At 45.7% G+C, this 19,102-nt stretch overlaps 2 protein-coding genes across 2 annotated transcripts; one reads left to right on the top strand and one right to left on the bottom strand.

Moving 5' to 3' along the window:
- Positions 1–9,496: 9,496 nt before the first annotated feature.
- LOC119276136 (pre-mRNA-splicing factor cwf23-like) lies at positions 9,497–12,341 on the top strand. The gene is made up of 4 exons (XM_037557133.1): positions 9,497–10,403; positions 10,994–11,215; positions 11,543–11,725; positions 11,931–12,341. Exons 1-4 carry the CDS (start codon positions 9,924–9,926, stop codon positions 11,955–11,957), a joined length of 912 nt encoding a protein of 303 aa, XP_037413030.1. The 5' UTR covers positions 9,497–9,923; the 3' UTR covers positions 11,958–12,341.
- Positions 12,342–15,343: 3,002 nt separating this feature from the next.
- On the bottom strand, positions 15,344–18,695 carry LOC119276146 (ERBB-3 BINDING PROTEIN 1-like). The gene is made up of 10 exons (XM_037557141.1): positions 18,527–18,695; positions 18,319–18,415; positions 17,380–17,464; positions 17,141–17,290; positions 16,904–17,057; positions 16,516–16,731; positions 16,289–16,425; positions 16,123–16,214; positions 15,749–15,931; positions 15,344–15,615 (listed from the first exon to the last, which is right to left on the bottom strand). The coding sequence occupies exons 2-10, from the start codon at positions 18,413–18,415 to the stop codon at positions 15,545–15,547; spliced, it is 1,185 nt and encodes a 394-aa protein (XP_037413038.1). The 5' UTR covers positions 18,527–18,695; the 3' UTR covers positions 15,344–15,544.
- Positions 18,696–19,102: the final 407 nt, after the last annotated feature.

Below are 19,102 nucleotides of genomic sequence, written 5' to 3' on the forward strand. Positions count from 1 at the left end.
GGTTGCTTTCTCCTTTTTTTGTTTTGTTTTCTGTTTTCTTTTCTTTATCTATTTTCTTTTCTATTTTATTCTTTTAATTTCTGTTTTATAAAAGATAACTACAACTCCTAAATTAATGTTATAATTTATTCTACGGCCCCAAAAAGTTTGACACCTAATTAAAATAGTTTGCATTATTATTAATTATAAAAGGCATTTAATTAATTATCACAGCTGCTGTTTTAATTACTTTAGAGCCTTTAAAACATTTTATAATATTGTGGTTTCTCCACAATAATTACCTGTGCATTATTTTGTTCACTCCGAACATTTTTGTTTTAATATTTGAAAATCTTTACCGTTTGACTTTATTTTAAGTTTGAATTTCGAATTGATTTTGAACTAACACGAGATTAACATCAGTAACCGTGGTGACGTGGCATCATTAACGTGGGATTACTATAGCCTAATTACCCGGGCGTCACAGAGAGGTTGGGAAAGACTCCATCCAGCAGCAGCACGACGGCATGGTGGTGAAGGAGGAGCGTGGCAATCCTGCAGGGCTTCGCCAAGCACCGCGGGAGAAGAGGAGGACTTGGGAGAGGGGGAGGGCTGCGCCAGAACTTGTGTGTGGCTGCCCTCCCACCCCCCACATATATATAGGGGCAAGGGAGAGAGGGGCCGGCCCCCTCAGATCCAATCTGAGGAGGGGGCGGCGGCCAGGGGGGTTGCCTTGCCCCCCAAGGCAAGGGGGGCGCCCCCCTTTAGGGTTCCCCCAAACCCTAGGTGCATGGGCCCTAAGGGGGGAGGTGCCCAGCCCACTAAGGGGCTGGTCCCTCTCCACACACAGCCCATAGGGCCCTCCGGGGCAGGTGGACCCTCCCAGTGGACTCCCGGAACCCCTCCGGTGGTCCCGGTACAATACCGGTAACCCTCGAATTATTCCGGTGACCGTATGATGACTTCCCATATATAAATCTTTACCTCTGGACCATTCTGGAACTCCTCGTGACGTCTAGGATCTCATCTGGGACTCTGAATAACATTCGGTAACCATGTACATCTATGCCCTATAACCCTAACGTCATCGAACCTTAAGTGTGTAGACCTTACGGGCTCGGGAGTCATGCAGACATGGCCGAGACAACTCTCCGGTCAATAACCAACAGCGGGATCTGGATACCCATGTTGGCTCCCACATGCTCCACGATGATCTCATCGGATGAACCACAATGTCAAGGATTCAATCAATCCCGTATACAATTCCCTTTGTCTATCGGTACGATACTTGCCCGCGATTCGATCATCGGTATCCCGATACCTTGTTCAATCTCGTTACCGGCAAGTCTCTTTACTCGTTCCATAACACATCATCCCGTGATCAACTCCTTGATCACATTATGCACATTATGATGATGTCCTACCGAGTGGGCCCAGAGATACCTCTCCATTTACATGGAGTGACAAATCCCATTCTCGATTCGTGTCAACCCAACAGACACTTTCGAAGATACCTGTAGTGAACCTTTATAGCCACCCAGTTACGTTGTGACGTTTGGTACACCAAAGCACTCCTACGGTATCCGGGAGTTGCAGAATCTCATGGTCTAAGGAAAAGATAGTTGACATTAGAAAAGCTTTAGCATACGAACTACACGATCTTTGTGCTAGGCTTAGGATTGGGTCTTGTCCATCACATCATTCTCCTAATGATGTGATCCCGTTATCAACGACATCCAATGTCCATGGTCAGGAAATTGTAACCATCTATTGATCAACGAGCTAGTCAACTAGAGGCTTACTAGGGACATGGTGTTGTCTATGTATCCACACATGTATCTGAGTTTCCTATCAATACAATTCTAGCATGGATAATAAACGATTATCATGAACAATGAAATATAATATAATAATAACTAATTTATTATTGCCTCTAGAGCATATTTCCAACAGTTTCCCACTTGCACTAGAGTCAATAATCTAGTTCACATCGCCATGTGATCAACACTCACAGGTCACATCGCCATGTGGCCAACATCCAAAGAGTTTACTAGACTCAATAATCTAGTTCACATCACTATGTGATTAACATTCAATGAGTTCTGAGTTTGATCATGTTATGCTTGTGAGAGAGGTTGTAGTCAACGGGTCTTGCCATATTCAGATCCCTATGTATTTCGCAAAACTTTATGCCATACCGTAGATGCTGCTACCATGTTCCACTTGGAGCTATTCCAAATTATTGCTCTATTATACGTATCCGGTATCTCTACTCAGAGCTATCCGGATAGGTGTTAAGCTTGCATCGACGTAACTCTTTATGTCGAACTCTTTATCACCTCCATAACCGGGAAACATTTCCTTATTTCTCTAAGGACAATTTTGACCGCTATCTGGTGATCTACTCCTAGATCACCTTTGTACCCTCTTGCCAGACATGTGGCAAGGCACACATCTGGTGCGGTACTCAGCATGGCATACCGTATAGAGCCTATGACAAAAGCATAGGGGACGACCTTCATCCTTCCTCTTTATTCTGCCGTGGTCAATCTTTGAGTCTTACTCAACTTCACACCTTACAACTCTGGCAAGAACCCCTTCTTTGACTGATCTATTTTGAACTCCTTCAAAAACATGTCAAGGTGTGCGTTCTTTGAAAGTATCATCAGGCGTTTGGATCTATCTCTATAGATCTTGATGCCTAGTATGTAAGCAGCTTTATCCAGGTCTTCCTTTGAAAAACACTCTTCAAACAACCATTTATGCTTTCCAGAAATTCTACATTATTTCGGATCAACAATATGTCATCCACATATACTTATCAGAAATGTTGTAGTGCTCCCACTCACTTTCTTGTAAATACTAGTTTCTAGCAAACATTGTATAAACCTAAAAGCTTTGATCACTCCATCAAAGCATATATTCCGACTCCGAGATGCTCGCCCTAGTCCATAGACGGATCGCTAGAGCTAGCAAACCTTTTAGCATCCTTAGGATCGACAAAAACTTTGATCGTATCACATACAACTCTTTCTTACGAAAACTGGTAAGAAAACTTGTTTTTGACATCCATCTGTCAGATTTCATAATCGAAAAATACAGCTAATGCTAACATGATTCCGACGGACTTAAGCATCGCTATGGGTGAGAAATTCTCATCGTAGTCAACTCCTTGAACTTGTGAAAAGACTCTTTCCCACAAGTAGAGCTTCATAGAAGGTAACATTACCGCCCACGTCCGTCTTCTTCTTAAAGATCCATTTATCTCAATGGCTTGCCAATCCACGGGCAAGTCCACCAAAGTCCATACTTTGTTCTGATACATGGATCCTATCTCGGATTTCATGGCTTCTAACCATTTGTCGGAATACGGGCCCACCATCACTTCTCCATAGCTCGTAGGTTCATTGTTGTCTAACAACATGATATCTAAGACATGATCACCGCACCACTCAGGAGTAGCACATATCCTTGTCGACCTACGAGGTTCGATAGCAATTTGATCCGAAGCTTCATGATCACTATCATTTACTTCCTATTCAACAGACGTAGGCGCCACAGAAAACATCTTTCTATGTTGCATCACTCTCTGGTTGAAGTAAAGGTTCGACAATCTCATCAAGTTCTATCTTCCTCCCACTCAATTCCTTCGAGAGAAACTCCTTCTCGAGAAAGGACCCGTTCTTAGCGACAAACAATTTGCCCTCGGATCTGAGATAGAAGCTATACCCTACTGTCACCTTTGGGTATCCTATGAAGATGTGTTTGTCCGCTTTGGGTTCGAGCTTCTCCGGCTGAAGCCTTAAGCATCGCAACCCCAAACATTAAGAAACAACAACTTTGGTTTCTTGCCAAACCAATGTTCATACGACATCGTCTCAACGGACTTAGATGGTGTCCTATCTAAAGTGAATGCAGCTGTCTCTAACGCATAACCTCAAAATGAAAACGGTAGATTGATAAGAGACATCATAGATCGCACCATATCTCATAGTGTTCGATTACGACGTCCGGACACACCATTACCTTGTGGTGTTCCAGGTGGCTTCAACCGTGAAACAATTACATAATGTCTTAAGTGATTGCCAAACTCATAACTCAGAAAATCCCCTTTTTATCAGATCGTAGGAACATGATCTTATTGTTATGATGATTCTTAACTTCACTCTGAAATCGCTTGAACTTTTCAAACGTTTCAGACTTGTGCTTCATTAAGTAGATATACATATATCTACCCAAATCGTCAGTGAAGATGAGAAAATAGCGATATCCACCGCACGCTTCAATTCTCATTGGATCACACGCATCAGCATGCATGATTTCCAACAAGTCACTTGCCCGTTTCATTGTACCTGGAAACGGGGTCTTAGTCATCCTGCCCATGAGGCATGGCTCGCATGTGTCAAGTGATTCAAAATCAAATGACTCCAAACATCCATCGACATGGAGTTTCTTTATGCATCTTACGCCAATATGACCTAAGCGGCAGTGCCACGAGAAAGTGGTACTATCATTATTAACTCTACATCTTTTGGCGTGAACATGTGTATTACCACGACCGAGATTCAATGAACCATTCACATAGGGTGCATGACCATGAAAGGTATCATTCATGTAAACAGAATAACCATTATTCTCTAATTTAAATGAATAACCGTATTGCAATGAACATGATCTAATCATATTCATGCTCAACGTAGACACCTGATAACATTTATCTAGGTTCAATACTAATCCCGAAGGCAGATGGAGCGTGCGATGGTGATCTTATCAACTTTGAAAACACTTCCAACACACATCGTCACCTTTCCCTTAGCGAGTCTCCGTTTAGTCCGTAGCTTTTGCTTCAAGTCACCAATAATAGCAACTGGACCGGTATCCAATACCCAGGTGCTACCAGGAGTACTAGTGAGGTACACATTAATAACACGTATATACTTTGTTGAAGTTGCCAGCCTTCTTATCTACCATGCATTTGGGGTAATTCCGCTACCAGTGACCGTTCCCCTTACAATAGAAGCACTCAGTCTCGGGTTTGGGTTCAACCTTGGGTTCCTTCACTGGAGCGGCAACTGGTTTGCCATCCATGAAGTTTCCCTTCTAACCCTTGCCCTTCTTGAAACCAGTGGTCTTGTTAAACCATCAACACTTGATGCTCCTTCTTTGATTTCTACCTTTTGCGGTCTTAAGTACCGCGAACAGCTCCGGGATCAACTCCATCCCTTGCATGTCATAGTTCATCACGAAGATCTAGTAGCTTAGTGATAGTGGCTAGAGAACTCTATCAATCACTATCTTATCTGGAAGTTTAACTCCCACTTAATTTAAGTGATTGTAGCACCCAGACATTCTGAGCACATGCTCATTAGCTGAGCTATTCTCCTCCATCTTGTTGGCAAAAGAACTTGTCAGAGGTCTCACACCTCTCAATACGGGCATGAGCCTGAAATCCCAATTTCAGCTCTTGGAACATCTCATATGTTCTACGGCGTTCAAAACGTCATTGGAATCCCGATTCTAAGCCGTAAAGTATGGTGCACTAAACTATCAAGTAGTCATCAGGATGTGTCTGTCAGGTGTTCACAACATCCACAGACGACGTTGTAGGGGTTTGCACATCGAGCGGTGCATCAAAGACGTAATCCTTTTGTGTAGTAGTGAGGACACTCCTCGGACTACGGACCTTGTCTGCATCATTGCTTACAATATCTTTCAACTTAATCTTTCTCTAGGAACTTATTGAAACAGGGAGCTACAACGTGAGCTATTCATCTACAACATATTTGCAAAGACAATTTAGACTATGTTCATGATAATTGAGTTCATCTAATCACATTATTTAATGAACTCCCACTCAGATAGACATCCCTCTAGTCATCTAAGTGAAACATGATCCGAATCGACTAGGCCGTGTCCGATCATCACGTGAGACGGACTAGTCATCAATGGTGAACATCTCATGTTGATCGTATCTTCTATATGACTCATGTTCGGCCTTTCGGTCTTCCGTGTTCCGAGGCCATGTCTGTACATGCTAGGCTCGTTAAGTCAATCTAAGTGTATTGCATGTGTTCCGAGGCCATATCTGTACATGCTAGGCTCGTCAACACCCGTTGTATTCGAACGTTAGAATCTATCACACCTGATCATCACGTGGTGCTTCGAAACAACGAACCTTCGCAACGGTGCACAGTTAGGGGGAACACTTATCTTGAAATTTTAGTGAGGGATCATCTTATTTAAGCTATCGTCGTTCTAAGCAAATAAGATGTAAAACATGATAAACATCACATGCAATCAAATAGTGACATGATATGGCCAATATCATTTTGCTCCATTTGATCTCCATCTTCGGGGCTCCATGATCATCGTTGTCACCGGCATGACACCATGATCTCCATCATCATGATCTCCTTCATCGTGTCTTCTTGAAGTTGTCTCGTCATCTATTACTTCTACTACTATGGCTAACGCTTTAGCAATAAAGTAAAGTAATTACATGATGTTTATGTTGACACGCAGGTCATAAATAAATAAAGACAACTCCTATGGCTCCTGCCGGTTGTATACTCATCGACATGCAAGTCATGATTCCTATTACAAGAACATGATCATCTCATACATCACATCCTTTGTCCATATCACATCACAAAACACTTGCTGCAAAAACAAGTTAGACGTCCTCTAATTGTTGTTGCAAGTTTTTACGTGGCTGCTATAGGTTTCTAGCAAGAACGTTTCTTACCTACGCCAAGACCACAATGTGAATTGCCAATTTCTATTTACCCTTCATAAGGACCCTGTTCATCAAATCCGATCTGACTAAAGTGAGAGAGACAGACACCCGCCAGCCACCTTATGCAACTAGTGCATGTCAGTCGATGGAACCAGTCTCACGTAAGCGTATGTGTAAGGTCGGTCTGGGCCGCTTCATCCCACAATGCCGCCGAATCAAGATAAGACTAGTAACGGCAAGATAATTGACAATATCGACGCCCGCAACTACTTTGTGTTCTACTCGTGCATAGAAACTATGCATAGACCTAACTCATGATGCCACTGTTGGGGGTCGTAGCATAAATTTAAAATTTTCTACGCATCACCAAGATCAATCTATGGAGTAATCTAGCAACTAGGGAAAGGAGAGTGCATCTACATACCCTTGTAGATCGCTAAGCGGAAGCGTTGCAAGAATGCGGATGAAGGAGTCGTACTCGTAGCGATTCAGATCGCGGTTGATTCCGATCTAAGCGCCGAACCACGGCGCCTCCGCGTTCAACACACGTGCAGCCCGGTGATGTCTCCTACGCCTTGATCCAGCAAGGGGAGAAAGAGAAGTTGGGGAAGACTCCATCCAGCAGCAGCACGACGGCATGGTGGTGAAGGAGGAGCGTGGCAATCCTGCAGGGCTTCGCCAAGCACCGCGGGAGAAGAGGAGGACTTGGGAGAGGGGGAGGGTTGCGCCAGAACTTGTGTCTGGCTGCCCTCCCACCCTCCACATATATATAGGGGCAAGGGAGAGAGGGGCCGGCCCCCTCAGATCCAATCCGAGGAGGGGGCGGCGGCCAAGGGGGTTGCCTTGCCCCCCAAGGCAAGGGGAGCGCCCCCCCTTTAGGGTTCCCCCAAACATTAGGCGCATGGGCCCTAAGGGGGAGGCGCCCAGCCCACTAAGGGGCTGGTCCCTCTCCACACACAGCCCATAGGGGCCTCCGGGGCAGGTGGACCCTCCCGGTGGACCCCCGGAACCCCTCCGGTGGTCCCGGTACAATACCGGTAACCCCCGAATTATTCCGGTGACCGTATGATGACTTTCCATATATAAATCTTTACCTCCGGACCATTTCGGAACTCCTCGTGACGTCCGGGATCTCATCCGGGACTCCGAACAACATTCGGTAACCACGTACATCTATTCCCTATAACCCTAGCGTCATCGAACCTTAAGTGTGTAGACCCTACGGGCTCGGGAGTCATGCAGACATGGCCGAGACAACTCTCCGGTCAATAACCAACAGCAGGATCTGGATGCCCATGTTGGCTCCCACATGCTCCACGATAATCTCATCGGATGAACCACGATGTCAAGGATTCAATCAATCTCGTATACAATTTTCTTTGTCTATCGGTATGATACTTGCCCGAGATTCGATCGTCGGTATCCCGATACCTTGTTCAATCTCGTTACTGGCAAGTCTCTTTACTCATTCCGTAACACATCATCCCGTGATCAACTCCTTGATCGCATTGTGCATATTATGATGATGTCCTACCGAGTGGGCCCAGAGATACCTCTCCGTTTACACGGAGTGACAAATCCCAGTCTCGATTCGTGCCAACCCAACACACACTTTCGGAGATACCTGTAGTGAACCTTTATAGCCACCCAGTTACGTTGTGACGTTTGGTACACCCAAAGCACTCCTATGGTATCCAGGAGTTGCACAATCTCATGGTCTAAGGAAAAGATAGTTGACATTAGAAAAGCTTTAGCATACGAACTACACGATCTTTGTGCTAGGCTTAGGATTGGGTCTTGTCCATCACATCATTCTCCTAATGATGTGATCCCGTTATCAACGACATCCAATGTCCATGGTCAGGAAACCGTAACCATCTATTGATCAACGAGCTAGTCAACTAGAGGCTTACTAGGGACATGGTGTTGTCTATGTATCCACACATGTATCTGAGTTTCCTATCAATACAATTCTAGCATGGATAATAAACGATTATCATGAACAATGAAATATAATATAATAATAACTAATTTATTATTGCCTCTAGGGCATATTTCCAACAGGCGCCCGAAGCCATTCGCCGCCGTGCCGTCGCCTGAAAAGCGCTCGGCCATTCTTTTGGACTGGAGACGGCGAGAGGAGGAAGGGGGGAGAAATGGGCGCGTCGGCGGTGTAGTGTCTGTCTATGCCTCCGGCGCGCTGGTGGTCGGCTGATATAGGCGGAGGCGCCGCGTGATAGGCTTGGCCGGCGCGTTACGCGTGGCTTGATGGCGTGGCGGCCGAGGGGACGCGCGTCGCCCGACCTTCACTGCGCCGCCCGTGAGGCATCAATGAAGGCTGACCGGCGCGGCAGCGCGCGCAGCGCGCAACTTTGGCATTGATTCGCCGCGGGGAAACGAGGCGATGAGGACGACGAAGCGGCGAGAAGAGAGTGGAGTCGCTGACGCGGCTGGCCCGCAGCTCTTCGCGCCAAAAATGATTCGACCGCCGTCCCCGAGCGACCCCCAGCGCGCCGGGTTCGGGTTGGGTCCGCCAGTGTCAATTTCGGCCCGAGCCGGCGAAAACTGGGTCCTTGAAAACGTGACTGGGCCGATTTTTTGACGACGGCGGCCGAAAAATCGCCTGGAGGGCCTTCTTGGAAGCGCGGGTGGAGATGCTCTCAGTATCACATCTTGCAAGCTCTCGCTCTACCTCTGCTTTGCTATCCTCGCTCTGTTCGGAACGTTCTGAATTTTTGAACACTTGCAGGTAGCTTCTGAACTCTGAAATCTGAACACTTTCAGACGTCTTCATATTTCAGGCGTCAGGCTGAGCCTGACGCACCGCCTCTCGTTCCCCACCGCCTCCCCGCCTCCAGCCGCCGAGGGTCTCCGCCGCCGCCGCCCTCGCATCCTTGCTCCCCCGTTCCCCCCACCCGGCACCGGCGCCGCCCCCGGCGACACTTCGCGGTTTCTTCACCCGGTCGCCCCGCTCAGGTCTCTCCCGCGTTCTAGGGTTAGCCCTCCTCTGTTCTGGGGTTTGGCTCGCCTTGCCGCGCCGCCCTTGTCTCGCCGGCATCCCCGCACCGCCGAAGGAGCCTCGACCGCGGCCGCCCACCCTCGGCTAGTGTGCACCGCCTTCCCTAATTACCCGAGCAGCGCCTCGTAGTCGCACGCTCCCGCATCTGACGGGCGCTCCTTGTTTCGCCGAATCGCGGCCAGTCCCGCGATGGCGGCGATGGGGCAGGAGGGGGACGACGTCGACCACTACGAGGTGCTCTGCCTGCCGTCCGGCGAGGAAGGCGCGGCGCTGAGCGTCGAGCAGATCGAGAAGGCCTACCGGACGCAGTCGCGGCTCCGGCACCCCGACAAGCGCCCCGACGACCCCAACGCCACCGCTGACTTCCAGAGCCTCGCCAGCTCATACAAGTTCCTCCGGGACGAGTCCCTCCGCCGTCAGTTTGACGTCCGCCTCCGTGGCCGCCGCGAGGCCGCAGCCCGCGCCGCGGCCACCGGGGTCAAGCGGCGGAAGGCCGTGTCCGACCTAGAGGAGCGCGAGCGCGCCTTCGCCGCCGGCGGAGGCCCCGCCGTCGACCCCGTCGAGCTGGCCAGGCGAGAGGATAAGCGGAAGGCTGCCGACGTCAAGCGCGAACTCGACGAGTTCTTCGCTGCCAAGAAGTCAGGCGTCTCTGGCTCTGCTTCGACTCCGGTAATGTCTCAGTGTTGTTTGAATCTATTCAATTCATTCGTTCTTCGTGTAGGATTGATAGCGCTGTGCTCTTGTTTCACCTATAATTGCTGCCTGCCTCTTGCTAGCGTACTTGAACCATGCCGAATTGCTTAAAGATCTCATCCAGCTAGCGTACTTCTGTATTAGTATTCTGCCTCATCATGGTTTTGTAATCAATTGCCCCGAAGTTGAGCTTTAGACTTTAGACGTTAGGTGTAAATAAAAGCCAAAATGATGCCCCTAAAACGCATACTTCTGAATTAGTATTACTGAAGAGGGACAGGGTTTGCACTTGTAACCTTGCAGAGGAAGGTGGAACAATATGTAACTGACTGCATGTAGCATTGAGGATAATAACCTTCAAACAGAGTAATAGAGTATATAATTCCGTACTGCGGGTGATGATTTTTTTAGAAGTGTTAACCTACAAACAGAGTAATATTCCCCAGAAATGCATGAACAGTACTTACCTTCAAAGTAAAATCTTAAGGTTATGCAAGAGATCTGTTGATATGTATCTTTTATGTTGGTACTACTACTGACCACAACTTGATTACTTCTCCTTTTAGGCACATGGAGATAAGAAGGGTGCAACTCCAGAGAACGGACCAAAAACGGACAAGGGTAAGATCTTGAAGGTTTCTTGGGAAGGGGGTGCAGATTACTACACTGCAGCAAAGCTTGATGAGATATTTAAGCAATTCGGCACGGTTGAAGACATTGTGATCAAGACTAGGAAATCAAAGAGCAAGGGTTCAGCAATTGTTGTCATGGCTTCCAAGGAGGCGGCAGTAAGTTTCATTTATCTACTGTTTTTTTTTGTCCTGGAGAATTTTTCTACCTTTATTAAAAGTCTTGGTAGATCTTGAACTAGCACATAAAGTTGAGCTCAGTTCAGATCGACCACAAGATAGGAGTTTGCAAGCAATCGCATGCCTATGTTTTATCATGCATGGCGTCTATCTGTCTCTGTTTATGGTTCAATAATCAATATTGATGTCATTTGTTCCATTTCCATATCATATCACCGCGTGGATCTTTGCCAAGCTGTACTATCTGTCGGAATTGATTATATGTTTTTGTTGTGCGGCTAACCAACACTTGTTGACTTTTTACAGCAAACTGCACTGAAGAACCATTCTGTGTACAATGTTTTCCCTGTCCCATTGATTGTTGCTTCTGTTCAAGAATCGGGAGGGCTACCGGCAAGGTCAACTCAAACACCTGAACCGAGGACAAGCAACATTGATGGAACCGGGTTCAGCGATTTGGAAGCATCGGTATTCCGAAAACTTCAAGAGGTACTTGCTTTGGTTCTTCTTCATTTTCCACTGTATTAGTTAAATTTAATATTCATTTTTTTTGCGGTTAGTGAACAAAGAAATCCATCTTAGAATTATGTTTAGTTTCTTTTACAAGGTAGTTTAGCATATGTGTTGCGTGATAAGACATATACTTGTGTGCATTGTACAAATAGATAAGCATCAATGCATTTTGACTTTGCAGGCCCAGAAAAGGAAGAAATCTGGATAATTGATGCTCCTCGAGGCATGAGGTACCGCAAGTTACAGAGGACATTTCCCTTCGCTACAGCTGAGGATCATCGGGGCAATCCAGAACAATCTTCTAGTATCGTTACTGTTATTTTTTGATGGGTATTTTGCATCTTAGATACAGTAGTAGAACAAAGTTTTTGCTAGGAGAGGTGAAAGGGAAACGGAGCCATTCCATATCCATACTTGTGCTTTCGATCGCACACTTGTGCTGGTGAAAGGGAGTATTTTCCTAGCCCACTGAAAGGCGAACAAGTATTACCTCCGTACTGACACAGAGGTAGTACTAAATTACTATCGATTTTTGGTTGATATAGATATGCTGATGGAAGGCAAGTCCATAATAATTTGTTTACATGATTGATTGATTGTTGTACTATTGATCTTTTTTTGTTTTTGAGTGAATGCCATCATGGCTTTATTAATCAAATAAGCACACTTACATCGTTCACTGGATATATAGTAAGAAAAGACGGGGGATCATCTACCCAATTACAAGATAAATGATTCTCGTAACTATGTTTCGCTAACTCATGTGGAATACCATTGGCCTCCCAGAGACAGTGAGAGTATTGAACTATTCCTATTTCCGTCACTAGATCAATACAATCAGCATAAACTGTAGCTTATTCATTCCACCACGTTTGTCCTCCTTTGCAAGCTTCAATCACCTGCAAACAACTTCAATCACCTGCAAACAATCAGATTCAGCGACGATTTGGTGATAGCCAAAGGATGCCACCAGTTCGCCTTTTTTCATTGCCGGTGCTTCCATCATCGAGGCCGATGACGAGTATGGAACATAGGCCGATGACGAGTATGGAACATAAAAACATGCACATGCAGGGAAATTGCCCATCTTGCTTCCATCATCGAGGCCGATGACGAGTATGGAACATAAAAACATGCACATGCAGGGAAATTGCCCATCTTGTCATGGATAACCGTGCCCGTCGCCCCTTCTCCCTTTTCAAAATGAAACGAGGCATCTACGTTTAATTTAACTTGGCACGAATCTGATTTCATCCATGTAACTGATTCTCTTGTGTTATTACTCTGAACTGTTTTGATGAAGTTTGTGCATAGGGACGGAACAAATAACTTTCTATTCGTTGTTGTTTTGATGAAGTTTGTGCATAGGGACGGAACAGATTAACTTCCTATTCGTTGTTGGGGGCGTCCTCTCCTTGTGTCACTGTTCGTCTGATCCAATACCATGTTATTGGATAAAGATTTGCGGTGTTGTAAGGGCTCGTTTGGTAGCTAGAGATTCTCTGGGCCATTTTTCTGGGCGAAAAACCCTCGGTGGTTCATTAACCTGGGGAAATTTGCAAGGTCATTTGGAGACCATCCTGACAGGGTTTCCCCGCCACGCCATTTGCCGGGGAAGATTTCCATGACTCGAGACATCAGGCGAGAAATCATCATCCTCATCCTTGGCTTGCTCCACCTCCCCTTCCACGTGAGTTGGCTCCACCTTTCTCTATCTTTTCGGTACCATTGTATCCGTTCATTCATTTTGAGGCACCATGTGCCTATAGCGCTATCCGCCGCCATGCGATGGAACCAATTTCTCGAACTACATGTCCGACTCCTCCGCTTCTTCATGTGACGACTTTTTGTCGGCAGCCACCAGCAATTTCACTTGTAATTTAGAGCATCTCTAGAAGTCCCCTTAAAAGCGGACAAACCCGTAAAAAGTAACACATTTACAGTTTCGATCGAAAAAATGGTCCCTAACAAATCCCGTAAAGTTCGATCGACCGTTCAAATTTTTAAGGGGCACCGAGAATTCATCCGCGAGAACCTCATATGTACAATTTGAAAGGCAATATACAATTCAACCCGCAAACGGTCAAATCTCATTAAAGCAGATGTGCCGCCGCGAAACTGGCCGGATCAACCCAAAACTCATCGGAATCTGTCGCCGCACATCGGAAAAGGTCGCTGCCGTTCCAAACTGTGGCCGGCTCGACCTTCACCCCCAAGGCGAGCCGGCCATGAGCGGGGTGGACCAAGCCGTCGGCAGCCCGAATCCAGGCGGGGTGGAGCCGGAGAAGGGGCGCTGGTAGGAGGGTGCTCGAACGAGGCGAAGCACGGATGAGAGGTCGCCGCTTGTTGTATCGTTCAAGATACAGTTTGTAATACGATATCTGTTCTTTTCGGCCCAGTTTTACACCGTGAGAACGGTTTAAAGGGACCTTTAAACGTGTTTTTAAGGATTGACTTTTAAGATATCTACTAGAGATGCTCTTACAGTAGGTTTGTCTGCTTATGTCTTCCCTGCGCTTCAGCAAGGCTGTGCCATTCCATCGGAGGTGCCGAAGCAGGCATTCAGGACGAGCTCTCCCAGTTCCTGGCTTTTTTTTTTTCATAGTTTTAAATAGCCGGCTATAGCCTGAAAATTCGAATCTGAGCCCGAGCTCATCTGCACCTGCGCTCACCAAAAAAATCAAAATAAATACTAAAAAGATTCAAAAAATTCCAAAAAAATTTAGGATGGTAGACAATTTGATGCGTGAGGCACGTTCTAATTTTCAAAATATTTGAACTTCTGTGCAGCTCTCAGCAAAAAGGACAAATCGGAGGTCTGTAAAAATGTGTACTGTTCATATACTGTTCTGGTCTGATTTGTCTTTTTTGCTGAAAACTGCACAGAAGTCCAAATGTTCTGAAAATTGAAGCGTACCTCACGCATCAAATTGTCTACCACCCTAATTTTTTTTGGAATTTTCTTAATTTTTCTAAATTTTTTATGAATTTTTTTTGACCGGGTGCAGATGCACCCAGGCACCGAAACGCCGCTCTCGCTATAGCTGTTTGAAGATGTTGCCGCTAAATGATTTCATATACAATTTGCCGCTATAGCTCCGCTATAGCTGTTTTTAAGGATCGCCGCTAAATGCCATAGCCCGCTATTTAAAACATTGATTTTTTTCTCATGAACCTGGTTTCCCAAATGACAGAAAAATTCTCACCCGCTGCTTGTTTACCTGAGTGCTGTACCCCTGACAACCAAATAAGACTAAATTGATTGATAGCCGCCACATCGATCCTTTCTCACCTTTTACATGAATTCGTTTTTTACTTATTGCATGAATCCTCAAGTCTTATACCGTGCTCCTCATGGCTGAATAATATCAAACTAAGTGGGAAAAGCATGTATTCAACAAAACGACGAAACTTCAACCATAGCAAGATTGTATAGAGAAACACCAGAATCCTCGAACAGACATAAAAGCCAAAACGTTCGTGAGCAATTGCCCAGAACAAATAACGTAGGTGAACACCAATCAGCCACACCTAAAACGGTAAAGCACAGGTAAACATCACACAGTAGTGGAACTTACGCCGGATTTATAAGCATTACTGACAGGTAAACATTCGGCACACCATGCATAATTATCAGGCTTGTACTTTGATGTGATGTGCACCAGGATCAACCATTTTCATTAGACACTTCAAAAAAAGGTACTCAAATCCCCACAGCTGAATGTAATATAACACAATCAGATGCAGCAAAGAGCAGGTACAAACGTAAAGGAAGCAATTCAAAAAAAATGAGAATTATTCCTGGCTTGGTGCGTCCTTAGAAACCTCCATGGGCTCTGCTACTTCTGCCGCATCTCCTTTCTTGCCTATTAAAAGATAAAAAAAACTCTGTGAGTTCCAAGGGACTTGAGACAGATGTAAACCAGTCTAGCAATCAGGAAAATAACTCATGTATCAGCAACCAAACAGAGCAGCATATACAATGTCAACCAAGCAAACCTTTCTTTTTCTTGCCACCACCCTTCTTCTTTGACTTTGTGCCCAAAGCAAGCCAAGCCTTAATCTCAGCATCGCCCTCGATGGATTTTGAGGGCTCCAGTTGCTGTAGTGGATGTGAAGTTATCTTGTCAGACCCATTTGGCATCAACAACACGGTGAACTTGATGTGGGCAACCAGGTCGCCTGCATAAACACCAGCAATTAAGAGCCAAAACAAGCATGGAAGGGAGACTAATTACTATCAGATAAGATAAGCAAAAAATGACAAATGAACACAAACAATTCAGACAGTTCAAAAGATCTACAACCCCAAGTGACTTGACACAAGTCACAGGACAAATTCTAAAATATGTCCAGTGGATTATCATAACTACCTTGCTTCTCATGTAGAACAGGGTATGGCTGCAACAGCTCATGATTCATGCATTCTACCAAACCTAAGCGTGCACGCTTCTCCTCCAGCGCCCTGCCACAATTCACAACATAGGTTAGTAGACTAAAATAATGGGTGTCACAAAAAATTAATGTGCATTCACACACCTAGCAGTGAATGGCATGATTGGGAACTTCTGGCTAATCTCACTGAAGATGAACCTTGATGCCTTCATCTTCAAGTGATAGTTCTTGTCTACAGCTCTCTTGTAAATAGTGGTCTGCTTCTCATCCAGTAGCTTCGGCTGTGAATTACATTTCAACATAAATGTAATTAAGGACAGTATAAAACATGCAAGCCAAAATATCATCATGCCAAGAACATCTATTATCACCTTTCCCTCGCCAGTGCTGGTGACAATATCAATTGCATACACTTCATTTTCTTCAAATTCAGCATCATCCACCTTTGTGTCCGCGTTTGAAACACTAAGTACCACTTTGTTACCATCGATGACAAATTGTTTCAGCTGATGGCTAAGAACTCCTTCAACAATTTTACAATCATAAGCAGCAGCAACTTTCTGAATTGCTTCAGTGACATCCTTATTCTGGAGAAAATATAAGGAGCGGATTACTAATAAAACCAGCATATCAATAGACTATTACAAAGAGAAAGGAGAAGACTACTTATTCAGAGAGAAATTTCAGCAACCATGCAGTGAAAGAAAAAGAAGATAACTTGTGAAAGGCAACCAATGGGATAATCTATACATAATGTACCTTCTTGCCAGGTCTAACAAGCCTCATTGCAACTTCTGCTGCTGTGTTTGCAGCAGCAAGAACATTAGCTGCTCTTCCAGTAACCGGCCCAGCTTTGATTACATGTGTATGAGCCACCACAGCAATAAAACCATCAATATGGCAAGCCATATCGCTGTCAAATGAGAGCAGAATCATCAAGGCATGTGGTGAAATAATAAGATAAACACATGGTAGAAAGGTTAAAGGGAGACATACATCTTCACCATGTCATTTTCTTCGAGTACAGAATCGTCAGTTGCCAGTGGGGAGAAATGACAGACGGTGTTGTTCACAGATACACATGTCGGGAAAGCAATGCCCCTTTCAATCTTCCTCTTCACGTTCTTGTAGACATTCCCAGTTTGCCTGCCATCAACAGGAAACACCATGTAATCAGGAATCCAGCAAGGAGACAGCAAGGAATATGTTATGAAAGACAAAACTGGATGCATTACTCTGTTATGAAATTGTCACCCTTCTCACAAATGTCAACAATCTTGGCTTTCGGCTTGCACTCCGACAATACCAACTTCAGAGCCTCTGTTCCACAATGAATATCAAGTAAGAATTAGATATCTAATGACATCATACATATCAATTATAAATGCGCATTCACATGCCATGGCCCATCCCACAAAAACAGCCCAATCCGAGACACTGAGAACCTCACACTACAGTTACAGCCTTTCTCAGCACGTGCACACTGAATTTTAAAATTGCATGAAGGTGAAAACGTAACAGAGTAGGGTGAGTCATCAACAACAAAAGCAAACAAAGAATGAATTGCACACTGAATTTTGAAATTACATGAAGGTGAACATTACAGAGTAGAGTGCATCATCACCAACAAAATGGAGCAAACAAAGAAAGGCGTGCGCTGAATTTTGAAATTACATAAAGGTGAACATAGCAAAGTAGAATACAATATCACCAGCAAAATGGAGCAAACAGAGAAAGACGTGCACACAGAATCTTGGATGTTTCATGAAGGCAAACCATGCACATAACAGAGCAGGGTGCAACATCACCAACAAAACGGAGCAAACAGAGAAAAGACGTGCACACTGAATTTTAAAATTACATGAAGGCGAACTGTGAACATAACAGAATATAGAGTACAACATCACCAACAAAATGGAGCAAACAAAAACTACCAGTGTCATAAAACTACAACCAGAACATCAGGACTCTAATCATGTTAATAATATCATTCCTCTGCAGGGAGCTGTATGGACACTCCTTAAAGCTTGCAGAGCTACCGACCAAACAGCTAAATTCAGCAACAGGTAACAATACACACCCTAATCCGGGACTGCCTGCCCCGATAACTAAAAATCGCATCGCGCGCTACAGCAGCACAAACAGCAAACGAGTGTCTAGGGAGGCGAGATTACTGTTAATGATCTCGGCGGCGGTCTTGTACTTGGTGACGACCTCGTTGGAGGAGAGGTCGAGCTCCTTCTCCTCCCTGACCTCCTCGTCGGACGACATCTGAACAAGGACCCGAGAAGGTTAGGAAATGGCCGCGAAAACACCCGGGGAAGGCACGAAGCCGCCCGAATCGAGCCCCGGACGCGCGAGAGGAGCCTGAGAATTCCTCACCGTTCAAGCCGTAGGCGGGATGCGGAGGCTGGGGAGGGGAATCGGGCGGCGGCGGCGGCGGGAGGGCGGAGGTTTTAGGGTTAGGGTTTGGGAGGGCAAGGGGTTTGGGGCTTTGGCGTCTCGGGAGGGGGCGGATTAGAATGGAAGCGGGGGCTGGGACTGGGGGGGATAGGCGGTGGCGGCTGCTTGTAGTAGTGGCTAGGGCTCGGTGCAAGCGACCCGCGCGTGCAGAGACGAGAGACGCTGAGCCGTGGGTCCACGGGTTGGCGTGGATTTAGGGCGTGTCGCCGTTGGGTTGAGTGGGCCAAGAAGGCCCGGTGGTTCTAGCCCATACTTACAGGTGGACGACGCGAGAGTTGTTGTGGCCGGCCCAGGGATTCTTTTTCTCAAAGGAAAAAAATGATGCACCCCTCGAAAAAAGAATATACGAGGGATTCTCAAATGGGAAATTATTAGGATCACCCCACGGATAACGATGCGTGCGTCCACCGCCTCCGTGGCCCGTTGGATCCGATTTTAATCATATAGCTAGGTTTTACAACGGTATCGTTGTTGCGGTCTTTCCCCGCAACAACT

The sequence above is a fragment of the Triticum dicoccoides genome, chromosome 1A (genome assembly GCF_002162155.2).
Source record: "Triticum dicoccoides isolate Atlit2015 ecotype Zavitan chromosome 1A, WEW_v2.0, whole genome shotgun sequence".
Classification (NCBI taxonomy): domain Eukaryota; kingdom Viridiplantae; phylum Streptophyta; class Magnoliopsida; order Poales; family Poaceae; genus Triticum; species Triticum dicoccoides.

Bases quoted from the DNA above. Each gene is read 5' to 3' on its own strand.
- LOC119276146 (XM_037557141.1), bottom strand. From the start codon at position 18,415: ATGTCGTCCGACGAGGAGGTCAGGGAGGAGAAGGAGCTCGACCTCTCC. The intron at 16,215-16,288 runs GTGTGTGAATGC...GAATTGTGGCAG, and splicing joins ATCATGCCATTCACTGCTAG to GGCGCTGGAGGAGAAGCGTG. The intron at 15,616-15,748 runs GTTTGCTTGGTT...ATCTTTTAATAG, and splicing joins TGGTGGCAAGAAAAAGAAAG to GCAAGAAAGGAGATGCGGCA.
- LOC119276136 (XM_037557133.1), top strand. From the start codon at position 9,924: ATGGCGGCGATGGGGCAGGAGGGGGACGACGTCGACCACTACGAGGTG. The intron at 10,404-10,993 runs GTAATGTCTCAG...TTCTCCTTTTAG, and splicing joins CTGGCTCTGCTTCGACTCCG to GCACATGGAGATAAGAAGGG. The intron at 11,216-11,542 runs GTAAGTTTCATT...GACTTTTTACAG, and splicing joins TGGCTTCCAAGGAGGCGGCA to CAAACTGCACTGAAGAACCA.